Source organism: Tachyglossus aculeatus, chromosome 17 (genome assembly GCF_015852505.1).
Source record: "Tachyglossus aculeatus isolate mTacAcu1 chromosome 17, mTacAcu1.pri, whole genome shotgun sequence".
Lineage (NCBI taxonomy): Eukaryota > Metazoa > Chordata > Mammalia > Monotremata > Tachyglossidae > Tachyglossus > Tachyglossus aculeatus.
In genome coordinates, this window is record NC_052082.1 from 10,130,772 (window position 1) to 10,153,380 (window position 22,609).

Here is a 22,609-nt window from a genome sequence, read left to right on the forward strand (position 1 = left end):
TCGCTTCACTTCTCTGGGCCTCAGTTACCTCATCTGTCAAACGGGGATTGAAACTGTGAGCCCTACATGTGTCAGAGACTGTGTCCAACCTGATTTGCTTTTATCCACCCCAGTGCTTAGTTCGGGGCCTGGCACGTAGTAAGCGCTTAACAGATACCGCAATTATTATTATTATTCCTTCATGGAGGTGAAGGTGGCCACTGAGGAACCAGCCTTTTCTCCCTTCTCCACTTCTCACCAATCCAGCTTTCTCTTTCCAGGTGCAAAAATGACCATGTTTTTACCCTCTGGGGCCCTGCTTTCCTGAGAAATCATCAGTACCATTTTTCCCCAAACCACATCAGAAAAAGCAACTTGTCATCTCCCTGCGTCCCGAGTCTCTGAGGACGGGCCGCCGCCTCGTCTCTGATGTCGACAAAAAGACCTTCCACGTTACAAAGGAAACCAAACACTTTTATTGCTTTTCCTTTCCCTAGGACGAACGTTTCAAGGCACTAGCAACAGGGAATGCCGCTTTTTCCAATACACGTGGAAAACTAAGGGCCTGGAGAAATAGGCATGGGTTGAAGGCACTTTCGGCGGCCCAAGAGGCGGGAGAAGAGAAACAAAGTGGACGGCGAGCCTTCCTTTGGGGCCAAGCCAGTCGTCGGGTCAGCGGTCCCTCCCCCGCCATGGGGCATCTCCGGCCCTCGGGGTGCTGGTCCAGCCGAATTCCCGGAGAGCTGCTGGGCTCGGAGCTGCTGGACGGAGGGGAAGGGCTGGGGGTTCTGGGCAGTATCCTGGAGGGCCTTCCGGGGGAGTCCACCCCGCACGGATCTGGCCGGGTCCGCTGCCCACAACCGGGCTTCCTCCCATTCCGGGTGGCATGCAGGAAGCCCACCAGGCTTGCTCTGTGCCGGCCCGAGGGCTCCGGAGACGGGAGAAGCTTCCCAGTGGGGGTCGGGAATGTAGCCGGGCCCTGGGAGGCTGGGCCGCGTCGCTTCGCAAAGCTGCATGAAACACAAGACACCAAATGGGATTCATCCTGAAGCCTCCCCGCCCCTTGGATTACCCCCAATTGATGGGGACAGATGGGGTCATTCATTCATTCAGTTGTATTTATTGAGCGCTTACTGTGTACAGAGCTCCATGCTAAGCACTTGGGAGAGTACGATATAACAATAAACCGACACGTTCCCTGCCCACGAGCTTACAGCCTAGAGGGTCGAACTTGGTCGAGCTACTCAAAAGCCTCAAAATACTCAACTTTTCTCTAACTAACAAAATTTCCAGAGTCCTGAGCTCCCCAAAAGGCCCCATGATAGCTAAGAATACACCCATCTGCTGCCGTCACCTGAGATTTCTTGAAAGAAATAGGCGATGCGAAGCCCACATTTGTGACCCCAAAGGATAATCATGATGACTATGATATTTGTTAAGCGCTTATTACGTGCTAAACACTCTACAAAGTGCTGGGGTGGATACAAGATAATCAGGTCAGACAGCGTTCCCTGCCCCACATAGTGCTTCCAACCCGTTGTTGGGTAGGGACCGTCTCTAAATGTTGCCGATTTGCACTTCCCAAGCACTTACTACAGTGCTCTGCACACAGTAAGCTCTCAATAAATAAGATTGAATGAATAAATAAATAAATAGCCCCAAAATGCAGTTGAATGCTGAAGACTGAAAACCACGTAGCAGCGTGGCTCAGTGGAAAGAGCCCAGGCTTGGGAGTTAGAGATCATGGGTTCAAATCCCGGCTCCACCACTTGTCAGCTGGGTGACTTTGGGCAAGTCACTTCACTTCTCTGGGCCTCAGTTCCCTCCTCTGTAAAATGGGGATTAAGACTATGAGCCCCATGTGGGACAACCTGATCACCTTGTAACCTCCCCAGTGCTTAGAACGGTGCTTTGCACATAGTAAGCGCTTTACAAATGCCATTATTATTATTATTATTAAGTACAGGCCAGGAAACTCTTGGTGGGGAATGGGGGGATGGTAAAAACTGTGGGGGCAGGGACTCAATCCACCAAACCAGGTATTCACAAAATTAAATCCATCAGGTCCGACCTCCCCAAAGTCTCTTCCCCCCTTTCTCCAACCCCCCGGCTCTCAACACTCTCTGCTACTCTCCCATCCTTCCCAGCGGTATCCTCAGAGGAACTCTCCTCCCTCCTCTCAAGTGCTACTCCGGCCACCTGTGCTTCTGACCCCATTCCCTCTCATCTTATGAAATCTCTCACTCCATCCCTTCTCCCCTCCTTAACTTCCATCTTCAACCGCTCACTCTCCACTGGTTCCTTCCCCTCTGCCTTCAAACATGCCCATGTCTCTCCCATCCTAAAAAAACCCTCTCTTGACCCCACCTCACCTTCTAGTTATCGTCCCATATCCCTCCTACCATTCCTTTCCAAACTCCTTGAACGAGTTGTCTACACGCGCTGCCTAGAATTCCTCAACAACAACTCTCTCCTCGACCCCCTCCAGTCTGGCTTCCGTCCCCTTCATTCCACGGAAACTGCGCTCTCAAAGGTCACCAATGACCTCCTGCTTGCCAAATCCAACGGCTCATACTCTGTCCTAATCCTCCTCGACCTCTCAGCTGCCTTTGACACTGTGGACCACCCCCTTCTCCTCCACACGTTATCTGACCTTGGCTTCACAGACTCCGTCCTCTCCTGGTTCTCCTCTTATCTCTCCGGTCGTTCTTTCTCAGTCTCTTTTGCAGGCTCCTCCTCCCCCTCCCATCCTCTTACTGTGGGGGTTCCCCAAGGTTCAGTGCTTGGTCCCCTTCTGTTCTCAATCTACACGCACTCCCTTGGTGACCTCATTCGCTCCCACGGCTTCAACTATCATCTCTACGCTGATGACACCCAGATCTACATCTCTGCCCCTGCTCTCTCCCCCTCCCTCCAGGCTCGCATCTCCTCCTGCCTTTAGGACATCTCCATCTGGATGTCCGCCCGCCACCTAAAGCTCAACATGTCGAAGACTGAGCTCCTTGTCTTCCCTCCCAAACCCTGCCCTCTCCCTGACTTTCCCATCTCTGTTGACGGCACTACCATCCTTCCCGTCTCACAAGCCCGCAACCTTGGTGTCATCCTCGACTCCGCTCTCTCATTCACCCCTCACATCCAAGCCGTCACCAAAACCTGCCGGTCTCAGCTCCGCAACATTGCCAAGATCCGCCCTTTCCTCTCCATCCAAACCGCTCCCCTTCTCATGCAAGCTCTCATCCTATCCCGTCTGGACTACTGCACTAGCCTTCTCTCTGATCTCCCATCCTCGTGTCTCTCTCCACTTCAATCCATACTCCATGCTGCTGCCCGGATTATCTTTGTCCAGAAACGCTCTGGACATATTACTCCCCTCCTCAAAAACCTCCAATGGCTACCGATCAATCTGCGCATCAGGCAGAAACTCCTCACCCTGGGCTTCAAGGCTGTCCGTCACGTCGCCCCCTCCTACCTCACCTCCCTTCTCTCCTTCTACTGCCCAGCCTGCACCCTCCGCTCCTCCACCACTAATCTCCTCACCGTACCTCGCTCTCGCCTGTCCCGCCATCGACCCCCGGCCCACGTCATCCCCCGGGCCTGGAATGCCCTCCCTCTGCCCATCCGCCAAGCTAGCTCTCTTCCTCCCTTCAAGGCCCTGCTGAGAGCTCACCTCCTCCAGGAGGCCTTCCCAGACTGAGCCCCTTCTTTCCTCTCCCCCTCGTCCCCCTCTCCATCCCCCCATCTTACCTCCTTCCCTTCCCCACGGCACCTGTATATATGTATATATGGTTGTACATATTTATTACTCTATTTATTTATTCATTTATTTATTTTACTTGTACATTTCTATCCTACTTATTTTATTTTGTTGGTATGTTTGGTTCTGTTCTCTGTCTCCCCCTTTTAGACTGTGAGCCCACTGTTGGGTAGGGACTGTCTCTATGTGATGCCAATTTGTACTTCCCAAGCACTTAGTACAGTGCTCTGCACATAGTAAGCGCTCAATAAATACGATTGATTGATTGATTGATATTCAGGGCGGATTGAAAGCTCCATATTATTATGTCTGTATCTGTCATTCAATTATTTCTCTTAATGTCATTGTAACATGTAACGTATGCTCGTTGTGGGCAGGGAATGTGCCTGTTATATTGCTATACTGTGCCGGATTTTTACCGAGAAAACTCTACGGAGACACTGCCAGAACGACTGCAGATGGAGATAGGCCGTCCTGGGAGAGATGTGTCCACGGCATCACTACAGGTCAGAAACGACTCGACGGCTTAATAATAATGATGGCATTTATTAAGTGCTTACTATGTGCAAAGCACTGTTCTAAGCACTGGGGAGGTTACAAGGTGATCAAGTTGTCCCACAGAGGGGGGCTCACAGTCTTCATCCCCATTTTACAGATGAAGTAACTGAGACACAGAGAAGTTAAGTGACCTGCCCAAAGTCACATAGTTGAGAATTGGAGGAGCCAGAATTTGAACCCATGACCTCTGACTCCAAAGTCTGGGCTCTTTCCAGCGCTTAGAACAGTGCTTTGCACTTCCTCTGCCCCTTGTCCCCCTCTCCATCCCACCCATCTTACCTCCTTCCCTTCCCCACAGCACCTGTACATATGTATATATGTTTGTACAGATTTATTACTCTATTTATTTATTTATTTATTTTACTTGTACATATCTATTCTATTTATTTTATTTTGTTAGTATGCTTAGTTTTGTTCTCTGTCTCCCCCTTTTAGACTGTGAGCCCACTGTTGGGTAGGGACTGTCTCTATATGTTGCCAACTTGTACTTCCCAAGCGCTTAGTACAGTGCTCTGCACACAGTAAGCGCTCAGTAAATACGATTGATTGATTGATTGATTGATAGATAGTAAGTGCTTAATAAATGCCATTATTGTTATTATTTCCACTGAGCCAAGCTGCTTCTCCTCTCCCAAGCGCTTAGTACAGTACTCAGCTCACAGTAAGGGCTCAATAAATACAATCGACCATTACTATTATTATTTTTATCATATTTGTTAGGTGCTTACGACGGGCCAAGCCCAGTTTTAAGCACTGGGGTAGATACAAGCTAATCAGGCCAGACACAGTCCCTGTCCCACATGGGGTTCGAAGCCTAAATATTGAATCCCCATTTTGCAGTTGAGGAAACGGAGGCGCAGAGAAGTTAAGTAATTTCCCCCAAGTCACCCAGCATGGCATGGTAGATAGAGCACTGGCCTGGGAAGTCAGAAGGTCGTGAGTTCTAATCCCTGTCCTGCCACTTAATAATAATAATGATGGCATTTATTAAGCGCTTACTATGTGCAAAGCACTGTTCTAAGCGCTGGGGATGTTACGAGGTGATCATGTTGTCCCACAGGGAGCTCACAGTCTTCATCCCCATTTTACAGATGAGGTAACTGAGGCCCAGAGAAGTGAAGTGACTTGCCCAAAGTCACACAGCTGACAACTGGTGGAGCTGGGATTTGAACCCATGACCTCTGACTCCAAAGCCCGGGCCCTTTCCACTGAGCCACGCTGCTTCTCTTGTCTGCTGGGTGACCTTGGGCAAGTCACTTCACTTCTCCGAGCCTCAGTTCCCTCATTTGTAAAATGGGGATGGAGAGCGTGAGCCCCGCGTGGGACAGGGACTGTGCCCAACCAAATTTGCTTGTATCCACCCCAGCGCTTAGTACAGTGCCTGGCACATAGTAAGTGCTCAACAAATGCCATTATTATTTATTATTATTAAGTGTTAGAGTCAGGATTAGAACCCAGTTGCCCTGACTCCCGGCCCTTGCTCTTTCTAGCAGGCCGCAATGCTTCCCGGTTCAGGAAGTTGGGCAAGTGAAAACACAGTGCTCGGCACACAGTAGGCGTCGGTAAATCATCATCATCATCAATCGTATTTATTGAGCGCTTACTGTGTGCGGAGCACTGTACTAAGCGCTTGGGAAGTCCAAGTTGGCAACATATAGAGACAGTCCCTACCCAACAGTGGGCTCACAGTCTAAAAGGGGGAGACAGAGAACAAAACCAAACATACGAACAAAATAAAATAAATAGAATAGATATGTACAAGTAAAATAAATAAATAGATGAATAAATCTGTACAAACATATATACATATATACAGGTGCTGTGGGGAAGGGAAGGAGGTAAGATGGGGGGATGGAGAAGGGGATGAGGGGGAGAGGAAGGAAGGGGCTCAGTCTGGGAAGGCCTCCTGGAGGAGGTGATGGACTGTCTGACCGGCTCACTCACCCTTAGGCAATGTCAGTATCGACCTCTTCGGTGCCCTCGGGCTTCGGAGCAGACTCCTTATCCAATGTGTCCATTTCTTCCGGCTTCCTCCTCTTGCGGCGCTTCCGAAAGGGGCTTGGAGAGGAAAGTCCAGCGGTTAATCAGAGCCCCGGAATGAGGCAAAGTTCACCCACAGGAGAGGAGGGCCGGGATTTTCCCGCCACGAGTTTGGTTTGTCCCCCTCTCACTCCACATCAAGGGCTTCCCTTGAGAAGCGGCGTGGCTCAGTGGAAAGAGCCCGGGCTTTGGAGTCACAGGTCATGGGTTCTAATCCCAGCTCCGCCAATTGTCAGCTGGGTGACTTGGGGCAAGTCGCTTAACTTCTCTGGGCCTCAGTTCCCTTATCTGTAAAATGGGGATGGAGACTGTGAGCCCCACGTGGGACAACCTGATCACCTTGTAACCCACCAGCGCTTAAAACGGTGCTTTGCACATAGTAAGCACTTAACAAATACCATCATTATTGTTATTATTCCCTTCTCCCCTTTCTGGGAACTGGCCTGGATTTCTTCAGGGCCGGAGGGGTGGTGGACTCGGAGAGCTGGAAAAGTGTGTGTATTTGTGTGTTGGCACGCACAGTACATCTGGATAATAATAATAATGATGATGGCATTTATTAAGCACTTACTATGTGCAAAGCACTGTTCTAAGCACTGGGGGGGATACAAGGTGATGAGGTTGTCCCACAAGGGGCTCACGGTCTTCATCTCCATTTGACAGATGAGGGAACTGAGGCCCAGAGAAGTTAAGTGACTTGCCCAAAGTCACGCAGCTGACAATTGGTGGAGCCGGGATTTGAACCCATGACCTCTGACTCCAATGCCCGGGCTCGTTCCACTGAGCCACACTGCTTCTCATCCCCCACCAGTATTCTAGTGTTCTAGTTTCCTAAGTGCTGAGAACTTGGGTCTGTATTCATTCATTCAGTCATTCAATCGTATTTATTGAATGCTTAACTGCGTGCAGAGCACTTTACTAAGCGCTTGGAAAGTACAATACAGCAATAAAGAGAGCCAATCCCTGCCCACAACGGGCTCACAGTCTAGAGGCGGGGATAATTATGCTTACTGTGTACCAGGCATTCATTCAATCATATTTATTGAGCACTTACTGTGTGCAGAGCACTGTACTAAGCACTTAGCACTGTACTGTATTAAGCACCAGGGTGGATACAAACGTAATCGGGTTGGACACAGTCCCTGTCCCACGTGGGGCTTACAGTCTTCATCCCCATTTCGCAGATGAGGGAACTGAGGCACAGGGAAGTGAAGTGATTTGCCCAAAGGCACACAGCAGACGAGTGGCGGAGCCCAGGCCTGGGCTCTAGCCACTACACGACGCTGCCTGTTTGTGTATTGCACTCTCCCAAGCACTCAGTACAGTGCTCTGCACACAGCAAGTACTCAACAAGTATGACTGAATGAATGAATGTACTCCCAGAGCTCTTTGGGACTCACCTCCAACCACCCCTGCACCGTTTCTCTACATCTCCTTATATTTCCAGACTGTGAGCCCACTGTTGGGTAGGGACCATCTCTATATGTTGCTGACTTGGACTTCCCAAGCGCTTAGTACAGTGCTCTGCACACAGTAAGCGCTCTATAAATATGATTGATTGATTGATTGATTGCTGCCTCACCAATCTCTAATTTATTCCAATCTGGCCTGGAATGCCCTCCCTCTTCAGCTGTCTTCCTCTCTTCAAAGCCCTACTGAGAGCTCACCTCCTCCAGGAGGCCTTCTCACACTCAGCCCCCTCTTTTTCCTCTCCTCCTCCGCCCTTCCCCCTTCCCCTCCCCACAGCACTTGTGTCTATCTGTACCTATTTATTACTCTATTTATTTTATTAATGATGCGGAGATAGCTATAATTCTATTTATCTATTTTGATGGCATTGACACCTGTCTCCATGGTTTGTTTCACTGTCCGTCTCCCCCATCTAGACCGTGAGCCCATTGTTGGGTAGGGACCGTCTCTATCTGTTGCCGAATTGTACTTTCCAAGCACTTAGTCCAGTGCACACAGTAAGCGCTCAATAAATACGATTGAATGAATGAATGAATTTTAGTGTCTCTCCTCCCTGTAGACTGTACGGTTCTTGAGGTCAGAGAGCTCAAAAAATAACCATGGATGGATGGATGGATGGATGGGAGGAAGGCAGGACAATGCAGAGGAGGGTATCAACAACCCCACACACGTATGGATAGGATGTGTGAGCCCGTTGTTGTTGGGTAGGGACCGTCTCTATATGTTACCAACTTGTAATTCCCAAGCACTTAGTACAGTGTTCTGCACACAGTAAGCGCTCAATAAATACGATTGAATGAATCAATGAATGTCATGAATGTCCACAGTGTCATCCTGACAGTGGGAAGCAGCGTGGCTCAGTGGAAAGAGCCCCGGCTTTGGAGTCAGAGGTCATGGGTTCAAATACCAGCTCCGCCAATTGTCACCTGTGTGATTTTGGGCAAGTCACTTCACTTCTCTGGGCCTCAGTTCCCTTATCTGTAAAATGGGGATTAAGACTGTGAGTCCCACATGGGACAACCTGATCACCTTGTATCCTCCCCAGCGCTTAGAATAGTGCTTTGCACATAGTAAGCGCTTAACAAAAGTCATCATTATTATTATTATTATTATCTTCACAGTGAGGACAGCTATACCCATATATATACACATATTTATATGTATGTGAGAAGCAGTGTGGCCTAGTGGAAAGAGCACAGGCCTAAGAGTCAGAAGGATGTGGGTTCTAATCCCGGCTCTGCTACTTGCCTGCGGTGTGACCTTGGGAAAGTCACTCCACTTCTCTGGGTCTCAGTTCCCTCATCTGTAAAATGGGGATGAAGACCATGAGCCCTATGTGGGACAGGGACCATGTCTGACCCGATTATCTTGTTATCTACCCCAGCGCTTAGAACAGCGCCTGGCACATAGTAAGCACTTTGGAGCTTAGAGGAAAGAGCCCGGGCTTGGGAGTCAGAGGTTGTGGGTTCTAATCCCGGCTCCATCACTGGTCAGATGTGTGACTTTGGGCAAGTCACGTAATTTCTCTGTGTGTCAGTTACCTCATCTGTCAAATGGGGATTAAGACTGCGAGCCCCACTTGGGACAACCTGATCACACTGTATCTACCCCAGCGCTTAGAACAGTGCTTGGCACATAGTAAGTGCTTAACAAATACCATCATTATTATTAGTAGTAGCAGTATTGGGTAGGGACTGTCTCTATTTATGTTGCAAACTTGTACTTCCCAAGCGCTTAGTCCAGTGCTCTGCACACAGTAAGTGCTCAATAAATATGATTGAATGAATGAATTAAATACCACAGTGATTATTATGATGATACTTACTGGCTAAATGAACATATGCAGATCACTAGGATGATCATTGTCGTCATAGCTGCTATCAGACAAATCACCACAATCTGTCCTCGGTCTCCCCGCAAGTAGAATAAATCAGCCCGTTCGCATCTGGCTCCAATGTAGCCCTTCTCACAGCTGCAGGGAAAGAGCAGTAAGGAAGAAGAAAAATCTGTAATGCATTCATCAAGAATCTCTGATGTCCGTTCTCCAAACCTGTCTGTCTCCCTCTTCTAGACTGTGAGCCCATTGTTGGGTAGGGACCGTCTCTATATGTTGCCAACTTGTACTTAGTACAGTGCTCTGCACACAGTAAGCGCTCAATAAATATGATTAAATGAATGAATAATAATAATACTAGTATTTGTTAAGTGCTTACTATGTGCATAGCACTGTTCTAAGCGCTGGGGGGATACAAGGTGATCAGGTTGTCCCACGTGGGGCTCACAATCTTAATCCCCATTTTACAGATGAGGGAACTGAGGCCCAGATAAGTGAAGTGACTGTCCCAAAGTCACACAGCTGACAATTGGTGGAGCTGGGATTTGAACCCATGACCTCTGACTCCAAAGCCCGGGCTCTTTCCACTGAGCCACGCTGCTTCTCAATAATAATGGCTAATGATAGTGATGGTAATGATAATAATGAATGAACGAGGGAGTCACCCTGTCTCCCCTGGAGCCAGGTGGGATACAAGCGGCAGGGTATCCCGGATGTCAGGGAGACCTTCCTAAGTCTGAAAGGGGCTGAGAGCCCCTTCCCAAAGACAGTATCCGACAAACATCCCGGCCAAAATAGCCGTGTTTTCCCAGGCGAGCGGGTGTGTGGTGTCAGACCCCAAATCTCCTCAGAGGACAGAGGACGGAACACCACTTCTGCGATATTTCAGGAGACCATCGCCCAAATTCCCGAGGAATGTCCAGCATCTGCAAGGTACGTTTCAGGTTTCCCTGGAAATGGGAATGACCCATGATGTCTCAGTGGCCCAGGCCCCAGGGGAAAAGGGCAGTGCCGTATTTAGGCCAGGACCGTGGCACTGGGGGAGATACAAGGTGATCAGGTTGTCCCCCGTGGGGCCCACGGGCTTCATCCCCTCTTCACAGATGAGGTAACTGAGGCACAGAGAAGTCAACCGACTTGCCCAAAGTCCTGGCCAGGACCATTCAGCCGTGGGACCCCTGGAGGAGTCGGGAGAAGCTCTGAATTGCATCTCCAAACTGCTTTTCTCACAGATTTTTTTTCTCTCTAGCAGTTAAAGGGAGTCCTGATCATGATCAAGGGAATGCCCTCCCTCCGCACATCCGCCAAGCTCGCTCTCTTCCTCCCTTCAAAGCCCTACGGAGAGCTCACCTCCTCCAGGAGGCCTTCCCACACTGAGCCCCCTTTTTCCTTTCCTCCTCCCCATCCCCCCACCTCTGCCCTACCTCCTTCCCCTCCCCACAGCACCTGTATATATTCATACAGATTTATTACTCTATTTATTTTACTTGTACATATTTACTATTCTAGTTTGTTAATGATGTGCATCCAGCTATAATTCTATTTGTTCTGACGATTTTGACACCTGTCTACATGTTTTGTTTTGTTGTCTGTCTCCCCACCTTCTAGACCATGAGCCCATTGTGGGTAGGGACCGTCTCTATATTTTGCCGACTTGTACTTCCCAAGTGCTTAGTACAGTGCTCTGCACACAGTAAGCACTCAATAAATATGACTGAATGAATGAAGTGTCAAGTGGATCGCTGCTGTCTTGCCTCACAAACCCTGAGTCATTCTTTCATTCAGTTGTATTTATTCATTCATTCATTCAATCGTATTGATTGAGTGCTTACTGTGTGCAGAACATACAGCAATAAACAGACATAGTAATAATAATAATGGCATTTATTAAGCACTTACTATGTGCAAAGCACCATTTTAAGCACTTGGTGATCAGGTTGTCCCACAGGGGGCTTACAATCTTAATCCGCATTTTACAGATGAGGGAACTGAGGCCCAGAGAAGTGAAGTGACTGGCCCGAAGTCACACAGCTGACAGTTAGCGGAGCCGGAATTCAAACCCATGCCCTCTGACTCCAAAGCCCGGGCTCTTTCCACTGAGCCACGCTGCTTCTCTCCTCACAACGAGTTTACAGTCCACCGAGAAAGCTGAAAACTGGAGATTGGTTCAAGGACTCAACCTCGTGGGTACTGAAACTGAATCCCTCTCCCCACCTCGGCCAGCCCAAGGGATGCCGCCGATCTCTATTTATAAACTCAACGGCCAGTCTGGTCTCAACCCGCCCCCAGGGAGGGCAGCTGCCCAACTGACCCCAATTTCCCCCGTTCTCTCCGAGTATTCAGGCGTGGGCAGGAAAAACCACAGGCCGTTCGAGCCACCTGAGTGACCGCACAGGCCGAAAGGGACAAACCCCCGCCCTCGGAAAGATCCGAGAGGCTTCGCTTCCAGGGACAAACCTCCGCCCTCAAAAAGATCCGAGAGGCTTCGCTTCCGTTCGCTCAGCGGGAGGACCAATTCCATCCCAGAAACAGATTGGCGACCCTTTTTTTATGGTATTTGTTAAGCACTTACTATGTGCCAGATGATGATGATGATGATGGCATTTGTTAATCGCTTACTATGTGCCAAGCACTGTTGTAAGCACTGGGGTAGATACAAGGTCATCAGGTTGTCCCACGTGGGGTTCACAGTCTTCATCCCCATTTTACAGATGAGGGAACTGAGGCCCAGAGATGTTAAGTGACTTGCCCACAGTCCCACAGCTGATCAGTGCCGGAGTCAGGATTAGAACCCATGACCTCCGACTCCCATGCCTATGCTCTTTCCACTATGCCACACTGCTTCCCCACACTGCTTAGGCACTGTTCTAAGCACTGGGGTAGATACAAGGTAGCTCTTAGTACAGTACCTGGCACATAGTAAGCACTTAACAAATACCACAATTATTATCATTATTTTATTAAGATAACCAGGTTGGACCATTCCTCTCCCACACGGGGCTCGCAGTCTTAATCCCCATTTCACAGATGAGGGAACTGAGGCCCAGAAAAGTGACTTACCCAAGGTCACACAGCAGACAAGTGGCAGAGCCGAGACTAGAACCCAGGTCCTTCCGACTCCCAGGCTGTAGGCCACGCTACTTCTCAACTTTCCCAGTTTAGAGAAGCAGTGTGGCTCAGTAGAAAGAGCCCGGGCTTGGGAGTCAGAGGTCATGGGTTCTAATCCCGCCTCCGCCACTTGTCAGCTGGGTGACTTTGGGCAAGTCACTTCACTTCTCTGGGCCTCAGTTCCCTCATCTGTAAAATGGGGATTAAGACTGTGAGCCCCACGTGGGACAACCTTGAATACCTTGTACCCCCACACAGCGCTTAGAACAGTGCTTGGCACATAGTCAGCGCTAAACAAATACCACCATTATCATTATTATTATTATTTGCCCCACAGTGCCCAATGCCCTGCTCTGGACGCTGAAGCAGTGTGGCCTAGTGGAAAGAGCATGGGACTGAGAGAGGTCCTGGGTTCTAATTCCAGTTCCACCACTTACCTGCTGTGTGTGACCTCGGGCAAGTCACTTTTCTGGGCCTCGGTTTCCCCATCTGCAAAATGGGGATTCAATGCCTGTTTCTTCTTCCTACTTAGTCCGTGAGCCCTGCCTGGGATCTGATTAACTTGTATCTACTCCAGCACTTAGTACAGTGCTTGGCACATAGTAAGCACTGAACAACTACCACAATGATTGTTATTTTTCATTATTATTATTATTATCGTTATTATTAACGGCTCGTGAGCCCAGGCCCAGGTTAGCCAGCGATACTTACACACAGGCGGGCGTCTCCTCGGCCACCACGTAGCGACATTTCCCTTTGACGCAGTAATGTTTGTACTGTTTGGGGCATCTGGAGAAATGTCCTCTCCGTTGGGACTGGGTGATGTTCTCTGAGAAGGATCAGAGATGGAAGGGTGAGATGGGGGGTGATGATGATGAATTAATTAGTTAATTAATGATGGCATTTATTAAGCGCTTACTATGTGCAAAGCACTGTCCTAAGCGCTGGGGAGGTTACAAAATGATCAGGTTGTCCCATGGATCTTAATCCCCATTTTACAGATGAGGTAACTGTGGCACAGAGAAGTTAAGTGACAAAATGATCAGGTTGTCCCATGGTGGGGGCTCACAATCTTAATCCTCATTTTACAGATGAGGTAACTGTGGCACAGAGAAGTTAAGTGACTTAATAATAATAAGGATAGCATTTATTAAGCACTTACTGAGTGCAAAGCACTGTTCTAAGCGCTGGGGAGGTTACCAAGTGATCAGGTTGTCCCACGGGGGGGGCTCACAGTCTTCATCCCCATTTTACAGATGAGGTAACTGAGGCCCAAAGAATAATAATAATAATAATAATGGCATTTATTAAGCACTTGCTATGTGCAAAGCACCGTTCTAAGCGCTGTGGAGGTTACAAGGGGATCAGGTTGTCCCACAGAAGGCTCACAGTCTTTATTCCCATTTTACAGATAGGTCACTGAGGCCCAGAGAAGTGAAGTGACTTGCCCAAAGTCACACAGCTGACAATTAGCGGAGCCAGAATTTGAACCCATGACCTCTGACTCCCAATCAATCAATCAATCAATCAATCGTATTTATTGAGCGCTTACTATGTGCAGAGCACTGTACTAAGCGCTTGGGAAGCACAAATTGGCAACATATAGAGACAGTCCCTACCCAACAGTGGGCTCACAGTCTAAAAGGGGGAGACAGAGAACAAAACCAAACATACTAACAAAATAAAATAAATAGAATAGATATGTACAAATAAAATAAATAAACAGAGTAATAAATATGTACAAACATATATACATATATACAGGAGCCCAAGCCCGGGCTCTTTCCATTGAGCCACACTGGATGATCACGGAGATTCCCGTCGCCCTCAACGGACAAAGCTTGGGCTGGAAGGCTTCAGGCCCGGAAGATTTCGGGGCCGGAAGACTCTGGGGCCGAGCTCCCGAGCGAAGGACTTGATTTCACACCAGTGGCCTGCACGTGGTCATTAATGCTCTCCTGTGAGCCCGCTGTTGGGTAGGGACGGTCTCCATACGTTGCCAAATTGTACTTCCCAAGCGCTTAGTACAGTGCTCTGCACACAGTAAGCGCTCAATAAATACGATTGAACAAATTAATGAACAGCGCTCTTCCCGGAACACCCGGTTCACTGAGAAAATAGTCGGGGGCAGAGGTACAGAAGTGTGGCCCAGCGGAAAAAGCACGGAACTGGGAAGCAGAGGACCTTGGTTCTAATCCCCGTTCCGCCACTTGCCTGCTGTGTGTCCACGGGCAAGCCACCTAACTTCTCTGTGCCTCGGTTACCTCACCCGTGAAATGGGGATTAAGACTGAGAGCCCCAGGTAACTTGGATCTACCCCAGTGCTTAATTCAGTGCCTGGCACGTGGTAAGTGCTTAACAAATAGCATTAATTCATTCAACTGTCTTTATTGAGCGCTTACTGTGTGCAGAGCACTGTACTAAGCGCTTGGGAAATACAAATCGGCAACATACAGGGATGGTCCCTAACCAACAACGGGCTCACAGTCTAATTGTTAATTGTTTCTATTATTATCATTATTGTTATTAACAGTATCTGCCTCGGTAGCCACCGTGGCTCACATTAGCCAGTCATTTTCAGGATTCCTCCTGAGTTTCCCACCACACAAGAAGCCCAGGGTGGTTCTTTGGTTGGAAATCATCAATCGTATTTATTGAGCGCTTACTGTGTGCAGAGCACTGTACTAAGCGCTTGGGAAGTACAAGTCGGCAGCATATAGAGATGGTCCCTAACCAACAACGGGCTCACAGTCTAATTGTTAATTGTTTCTATTATTATCATTATTGTTATTAACAGAATCTGCCTCGGTAGCCACCGTGGCTCACATTAGCCAGTCATTTTCAGGATTCCTCCTGAGTTTCCCACCACACAAGAAGCCCAAGGTGGTTCTTTGGTTGGAAATCAATCAATCGTATTTATTGAGCGCTTACTGTGTGCAGAGCACTGTACTAAGCGCTTGGGAAGTACAAGTCGGCAACATATAGAGATGGTCCCTAACCAACAACGGGCTCACAGTCTAATTGTTAATTGTTTCTATTATTATCATCATTGTTATTAACAGTATCTGCTTCGGTAGCCACCGTGGCTCACATTAGCCAGTCATTTTCAGGATTCCTCCGGAGTTTCCCACCACACAAGAAGCCCAAGGTGGTTCTTTGGTTGGAAAACATTAACATCATTTGGTTTCAGTCCAATACACAGCCCCCACCCTACCTCTCCCTGATTCCAACTGCTAGCTTGGCTGTCAGTTCCCAATAATAATAACAATAATAATAATAATAATAATAATGGTATTTGCTAAGCACTTACTATGTGCCAAGCACTGTTCTAAGCGCTGGGGTAGATATAATAATAATAATGGCATTTGTTAAGCACTTACTATGTGCAAAGCACTGTTCTAAGCACTGGGGGATACAAGGTGATCAGGTTGTCCCACGTGGGGCTCACAGTCTTAATCCCCGTTTTACAGATGAGGGAACTGAGGCTCAGAGAAGTTAAGTGACTTGCCCAAAGTCACACAGCAAACGTGGTGGAGCTGGGATTCGAACCCATGCCCTCTGGCTCCAAAGCCCGTGCTCTTTCCACTGAGCCACACTGCTTCTCTAGGTTGTCCCACATGGGGTTCACAGTCTTCATCCCCATTTTACAGATGAGGGAACTGAGGCTCACAGAAGTTAAGTGACTTGCCCAAAGTCACACAGCTGATAAGTGGCGGAGCCGGGATTAGAACCCACAACCAAACTGCACATAGTAAGCGCTTAATAAATGTCATTAAAAAAAAAAAACCAAGAGACCAACCACTACTCTAGACCATCTCCCCTTCTGCCTTGAGGGTTATTATTTTGGATGAGCCCTGTGCCTCAGTTTCCTCATCTGCCCAATATGGATGGTGATTCTGGCCTCTCCTCTCCCACCAGGATGTCGTGAAGTCAAATGGGATCGATCACGTGATTGCTCTTTGGAAAATAATAAGCACATTACGAATGCAAGGAATTCTAAAGGTGGTTACCCACTGTATCCCTGAAACCAGGACCATATTCCGACGAGGCAAGGGAGAGAGATTTTCCCGAGGGATAAGGAGGCTGCTGTAGGAGAGCAAATGGGCTTGGGAGTCAGAGGTCATGGGTTCAAATCCCGACTCTGCCAATTGTCAGCTGTGTGACTTTGGGCAAATCACTTCACTTCTCTGGGCCTCAGTTCCCTCATCTGTCAAATGGGGATGAAGACTGTAAGCCCCACGTGGGAGAACCTGATCACCTTGTATCCTCCCCAGCGCTTAGAACAGTGCTTTGCACATAGTAAGCGCTTAACAAATGCCATCATTATTATTATTATTATTATTATTCCTGACTTGACCTTTGGGAAGGCCCTTCTGCCTGCTTCAGTTTTCCTGTTTCTAAATGAAGCAGCGTGGCTTAGTGACAAGAGCCCGGGCTTGGGAGTCAAAGGTCATTTTCATTTTTCATTTCATTTAATCGTGTTCATTGAGAGCTTACTGTGTGCAGAGCACTGTACTAAGCGCTTGGGAAGTGCAAGTCGGCAACATATAGAGACAGTCCCTACCCATCAACGGGCTCACAGTCTACAAGGCCTTACTGAGAGCTCACCTCCTCCAGGAGGCCTTCCCAGACTGAGCCCCCTCCTTTCCCTCCCCCTCCTCCCGCTCCCCATCCCCCCGCCTTACCTCCTTCTCCTCCCCACACCACCTGTATATATGGATATATGTTTGTATTCTATTTATTTTATTTGTACATATTTATTCTATTTATTTTATTTTGTTAATATGTTTGGTTTTGTTGTCTGTCTCCCCCTTCTAGATGTGAGCCTACTCTATGTGTTGCCAACTTGTACTTCCCAAGCGCTTAGTCCAGTGCTCTGCACACAGTAAGCGCTCAATAAATACGATTGAATGAATGAATGAATGCAAGGGGGAGACAGACAACAAAACAAAACAAACATTCAAAGCCTTATTAAGGTCTCAGGTCTTCCACAAGACCTTCCCCAATTAAACCCTCTTTCCCCAACTGTCTCTCCAACTGTCGCCTCTCCATTCTGCATCACCTTGCACTCGGATCCATACCCTTCATGGGTCCTAATCCTGGCTCAGCCACTTATCACCTGTGTGACTTTGGGCAAGTCACTTAACGTATCCGAGCCTCAGTTCCCTCATCTGGAAAATGGGGATGAAGACTGTGAGCCCCACCTGGGACAACTTGCTTACCCTGTATCTCCCCCAGCGCTTAGAACAGTGCTTGGCACCTAGTAAGCGCTTAACAAATACCATTATTATTATTATTATTAAATTGGGGAGAGAACTCCCCCCCTTCCTCCTCCTTACCCTGAGCCCCACCTAGGACAACCTGCTTACCTTGTATCTCCCCCAGCGCTTAGAACAGTGCTTGGCACCTAGTAAGCGCTTAACAAATACCATTATTATTATTATTATTATTATTAAATTGGGGAGAGAACTCCTCCCCTTCCTCCTCCTTAGCCTGAGCCCCACCTAGGACAACCTGCTTACCTTGTATCTCCCCCAGCGCTTAGAACAGTGCTTGGCACCTAGTAAGCGCTTAACAAATACCATTATTATTATTGTTATTATTATTAAATTGGGGAGAGAACTCCCCCCCATTCCTCCTCCTTACCCTGGTCCCACCCCACCTCTCCAGGCGGATGTCCCAGGGATTAACAAATCAATGTTTATAAGGAATTTGGCGTTCCTTTGAGAAGGATGCGGAAGAAATCCCAAGTGGGTGTGGGTTTTTCTTTTTGCCGATCCACACCCAGGAGAATGAGTGAATAATTGTGCTTCTCAAATGACTTCCATCTCTGGCCCTGAGCCGCGACTCCCCCCTATCCAGTCGGTGAGGGCCCAACTTCCCTCTCCCGCAGAGGAGGAACAGCTCTCGGTCAGTCAATAAGCAGCCTGGCAGTCATTAGGTCATGGGTTCGAATCCCGGCTCCTCCGCTGGTCTGCTGGGTGACCTTGGGCAACTCACTTCCCTTCTCTGGGCCTCAGTTCCCTCATCTGTAAAATGGGGATGGAGACTGTGAGCCCCACGTGGGACAGGAACTGTGTCCAACCTGATTTGCTTGTATCCAGCGCTTAGTACAGTGCCTGGCACCTAGTAAGCGCTTCACAAATACCACAATTCTTCTTCGCAGTTCCCTCATCTGTAAAATGGGGATGGAGACTGTGAACCCCCATGGGACAGGAACTGTGTCCAACCTGATTTGCTTGGATCCAGCGCTTAGTACAGTGCCTGGCACATAGTAAGCACTTCACAAATACCACAATTCTTCTTCTTCTCAGCTCCCTCATCTGTAAAATGGGGATTGGAGACTGTGAGCCCCAGGTGGGACAGGGACTGTGTCCAATCCGATTTGCTTGTATCCACCCCAGCGCTTAGTACAGTGCCTGGCACATAGTAAGCGCTTCACAAATACCACAATTCTTCTTCGCAGTTCCCTCATCTGTAAAATGGGGATGGAGACTGTGAGCACCCCGTGGGACAGGAACTGTGTCCAACCTGATTTGCTTGTATCCAGTGCTTAGTACAGTGCCTGGCACATACTAAGCGCTTCACAAAACCACAGTTCTTCTTCTTCTCAGCTCCCTCATCTGTAAAATGGGGACAGAAACTTTGGGCCCCAGGTGGGACGGGGACTGTGTCCAATCCGATTTGCTTGTATCCACCCCAGCGCTTAGTACAGTGCCTGGCACATAGTAAGCGCTTCACAAATACCACAATTCTTCTTCGCAGTTCCCTCATCTGTAAAATGGGGATGGAGACTGTGAGCACCCCGTGGGACAGGAACTGTGTCCAACCTGATTTGCTTGTATCCAGTGCTTAGTACAGTGCCTGGCACATACTAAGCGCTTCACAAAACCACAGTTCTTCTTCTTCTCAGCTCCCTCATCTGTAAAATGGGGACAGAAACTTTGGGCCCCAGGTGGGACGGGGACTGTGTCCAATCCGATTTGCTTGTATCCACCCCAGCGCTTAGTACAGTGCCTGGCACATAGTAAGCGCTTCACAAATACCACAATTCTTCTTCGCAGTTCCCTCATCTGTAAAATGGGGATGGAGACTGTGAGCCCCACGTGGGACAGGAACTGTGTCCAAACTGAATTGCTTGTATCCAGCGCTTAGTACAGTGCCTAGAACATAGTAAGCGCTTCACAAATACCACAATTATTCTTCTTCTCAGCTCCCTCATGTGTAAAATATGGATGGAGACTGTGAGCCCCACGTTGGACAGGAATTGTGTCCAATCTGATTTGCTTGTACCCAGCGCTTAGTACAGGGCTTGGCACATAGTAATTGCTTCACAAATATTATTATTGAATATTAATAATTTTAAAGTTACAAGAGAATTTTATTATATTATGTATCAATTACATTAATGCTATATTATATTATCCAGCGCTTATAACAGTGTTTGGCACATAGTGAGCGCTTAATAACAATAATAATAATGATGGCATTTGTTAAATGTTTACTATGTGCAAAGCACTGTTCTAAGCGCTTAACAAATTCCATTACTGTTATTATTATTTAATAATTAATCATTATTAAGAGAAGTAGTGTGGCTCAGTGGAAAGAGCCCGGGCTTGGGAGTCAGAGGTCATGGGTTCTAATCCCAGCTCCCCCACATGTCTGCTGTGTGACCTTGGCCAAGTCACTTCACTTTTCTGAGACTCAGTTCCCTCATCTGTAAAATGGGGATGGAGACGGTGAGCCCCCCGTGGGACATCCTGATCACCCTGTACCCTCCCCAGCGCTTAGAACAGCGCTTTGCACATAGTAAGCGCTTAACAAATACCATTATTTTCATTCAAAGGAGGTGGTGGCGGCCCACTCCCCACCCCAGCCCTGCCCCCCGGACGACGTGGTGCCGGGGACTTCACCTCCCTCCCTGGGCATGGCTAATAATAATAATAATAATAATAATAATAATAATAATAATAGCATTTATTAAGCGCTTACTATGTGCCAAGAACCGTTCTAAGCACTGGGGGAATACAAGGTGATCAGGTTGTCCCACATGGGGCTCACAGTCTTCATCCCCATTTTCCAGATGAGGTCACTGAGGCTCAGAGAAGTGAAGTGACTTGCCCAAAATCACACAGCTGATCAGTGGCAATGCTGGGACTTAAACCCGTAACCTCTGACTCTAAAGCCCGGGCTTTTCCCATATTGGTTAAGCGCTTGTTATGTGCCAAGCACTGTTCTAAGCACTGGGATAACAATAATAATAACAATAATAATAATAATAATAATGGAATTTGTTAATAATAATAATGGTATTTATTAAGCACTTACCATGTGCAAAGCACTGTTCTAAGCAAGCCCGTTGTTGGGTAGGGAATGTCTCTATATGTTGCCAACCTGTACTTCCCAAGTGCTTAGTACAATGCTCTGCACACAGTAAGCGCTCAATAAATACGATTGAATGAATGAATGAATGAATGAAAGGTGATCAGATTGTCCCACGTGGGGCTCACAGTCTTAATCCCCCTTTTCCAGATGAGGGAACTGAGGTCCAGAGAAGTGAAGTGACTTGCCCAAAGTCACCCAGCTGACAAGTGGCAGATCCGGGATTAGAACCCACGACCTCTGACTCCCAAACCCGGGCTCTTTCCACTAAACTACACTGGGATAGATACAAGGTAATCAGGCTGTCCCCCATGGGGCTCACAGTCTTAATCCCTATTTTTCAGATGAGGTCACTGAGGCCCAGAGAAGTGAAGTGACTTGCCCAAAGTCACACAGCTGACAAGCGGTGGAGCCGGGATTAGAACCCACAACCTCTGACTCCCGAGCCTGGGCTCTTTCCACTAAGCTATGCCAGGGTAGATACAAGGTAAGCAGGTTGTCCCCCATGGAGCTCACAGTCTTAATCCTTATTTAACAGATGAGGTCACTGAGGCACAGAGAAGTGAAGTGATTTACCCAAAGTCACACTGCTGACAAGCGGCGGAGCCGAGATTAGAACCCACGACCTCTGACTCCCAAGCCCGGGCTCTTTCCACTAAGACATGCTGCTCATGCCCCTCCCCACCCTCCACCCCCAAAGACGAGCCCGGGATCTCAGCGACCCCCGGAACCACGCAGCGCCCATGTGCTCAATAATAATGATAATTATGGTATTTGGTAAACCCTTATTATGTGGCGGACACTGTACTAAGCGCTGGAGTCGATACAAGATTGGACACAGTCCCTGCCCATTCAGGGCTCACAGTCTTCATCCCCATTTTACAGATGAGGGAACTGAGGCACAGAAAAGTTAAGAGCCTTGCCCTAGGTTGCATAGCAGACAAGTGGCAGAGTGGGGATTCGAACCCAGGTCATTCTGGCCCAAGCCATTCAAGTGTCCTGGCCATTATTGGATGGGTAATTCCCCCACTCCTCAAAGCAGAACAATAATAATAATAGTGGTGTTTGTTAAGTGCTTAACAATAATAATAATAATAATGGTATTTGTTAGGCAGTGTGGCTCAGTGGAAAGAGCCCGGGCTTGGGAGTCAGAGGTTGTGGGTTCTAATCCCGGCTCCACCGCTTGTCAGCTGTGTGACTTTGGGAAAGTAACTTTACTTCTCTGGGCCTCAGTTCCCTCATCTGTAAAATGGGGATGAAGACTGTGAGCCCCACGTGGGACAACCTTGATTACCTTGTATCCCCCCCAGCGCTTAAAACTGTGCTTGGCACCTAATAAGCGTTTAACAAATACCAACATTATTATTATTATTAAGCGCTTACTATGTGCCAAGCACTGTTCTAAGCACAGGGGTAGATACAAGGAAATCAGGTTGTCCCATGTGGGGCTCACATCCCCATTTTACAGATGAGGGAACTGAGGC

General features: G+C 48.2%; 1 protein-coding gene across 1 annotated transcript in view; it reads right to left on the reverse strand.

The window, feature by feature from the left end:
- Positions 1–432: 432 nt before the first annotated feature.
- BTC (betacellulin) overlaps positions 433–22,609 on the reverse strand; it is a 47,629-nt gene continuing 25,452 nt past the window's right edge. The window contains exons 3-6 of the mRNA XM_038759622.1: positions 13,455–13,572; positions 9,627–9,773; positions 6,236–6,349; positions 433–989 (exon numbers count right to left, since the gene is read on the reverse strand). Of these exons, the coding sequence (XP_038615550.1) occupies positions 6,238–6,349; positions 9,627–9,773; positions 13,455–13,572 (377 nt within the window). The 3' untranslated portion in view covers positions 433–989; positions 6,236–6,237. The remainder of the gene's footprint in view (positions 990–6,235; positions 6,350–9,626; positions 9,774–13,454; positions 13,573–22,609) is intronic.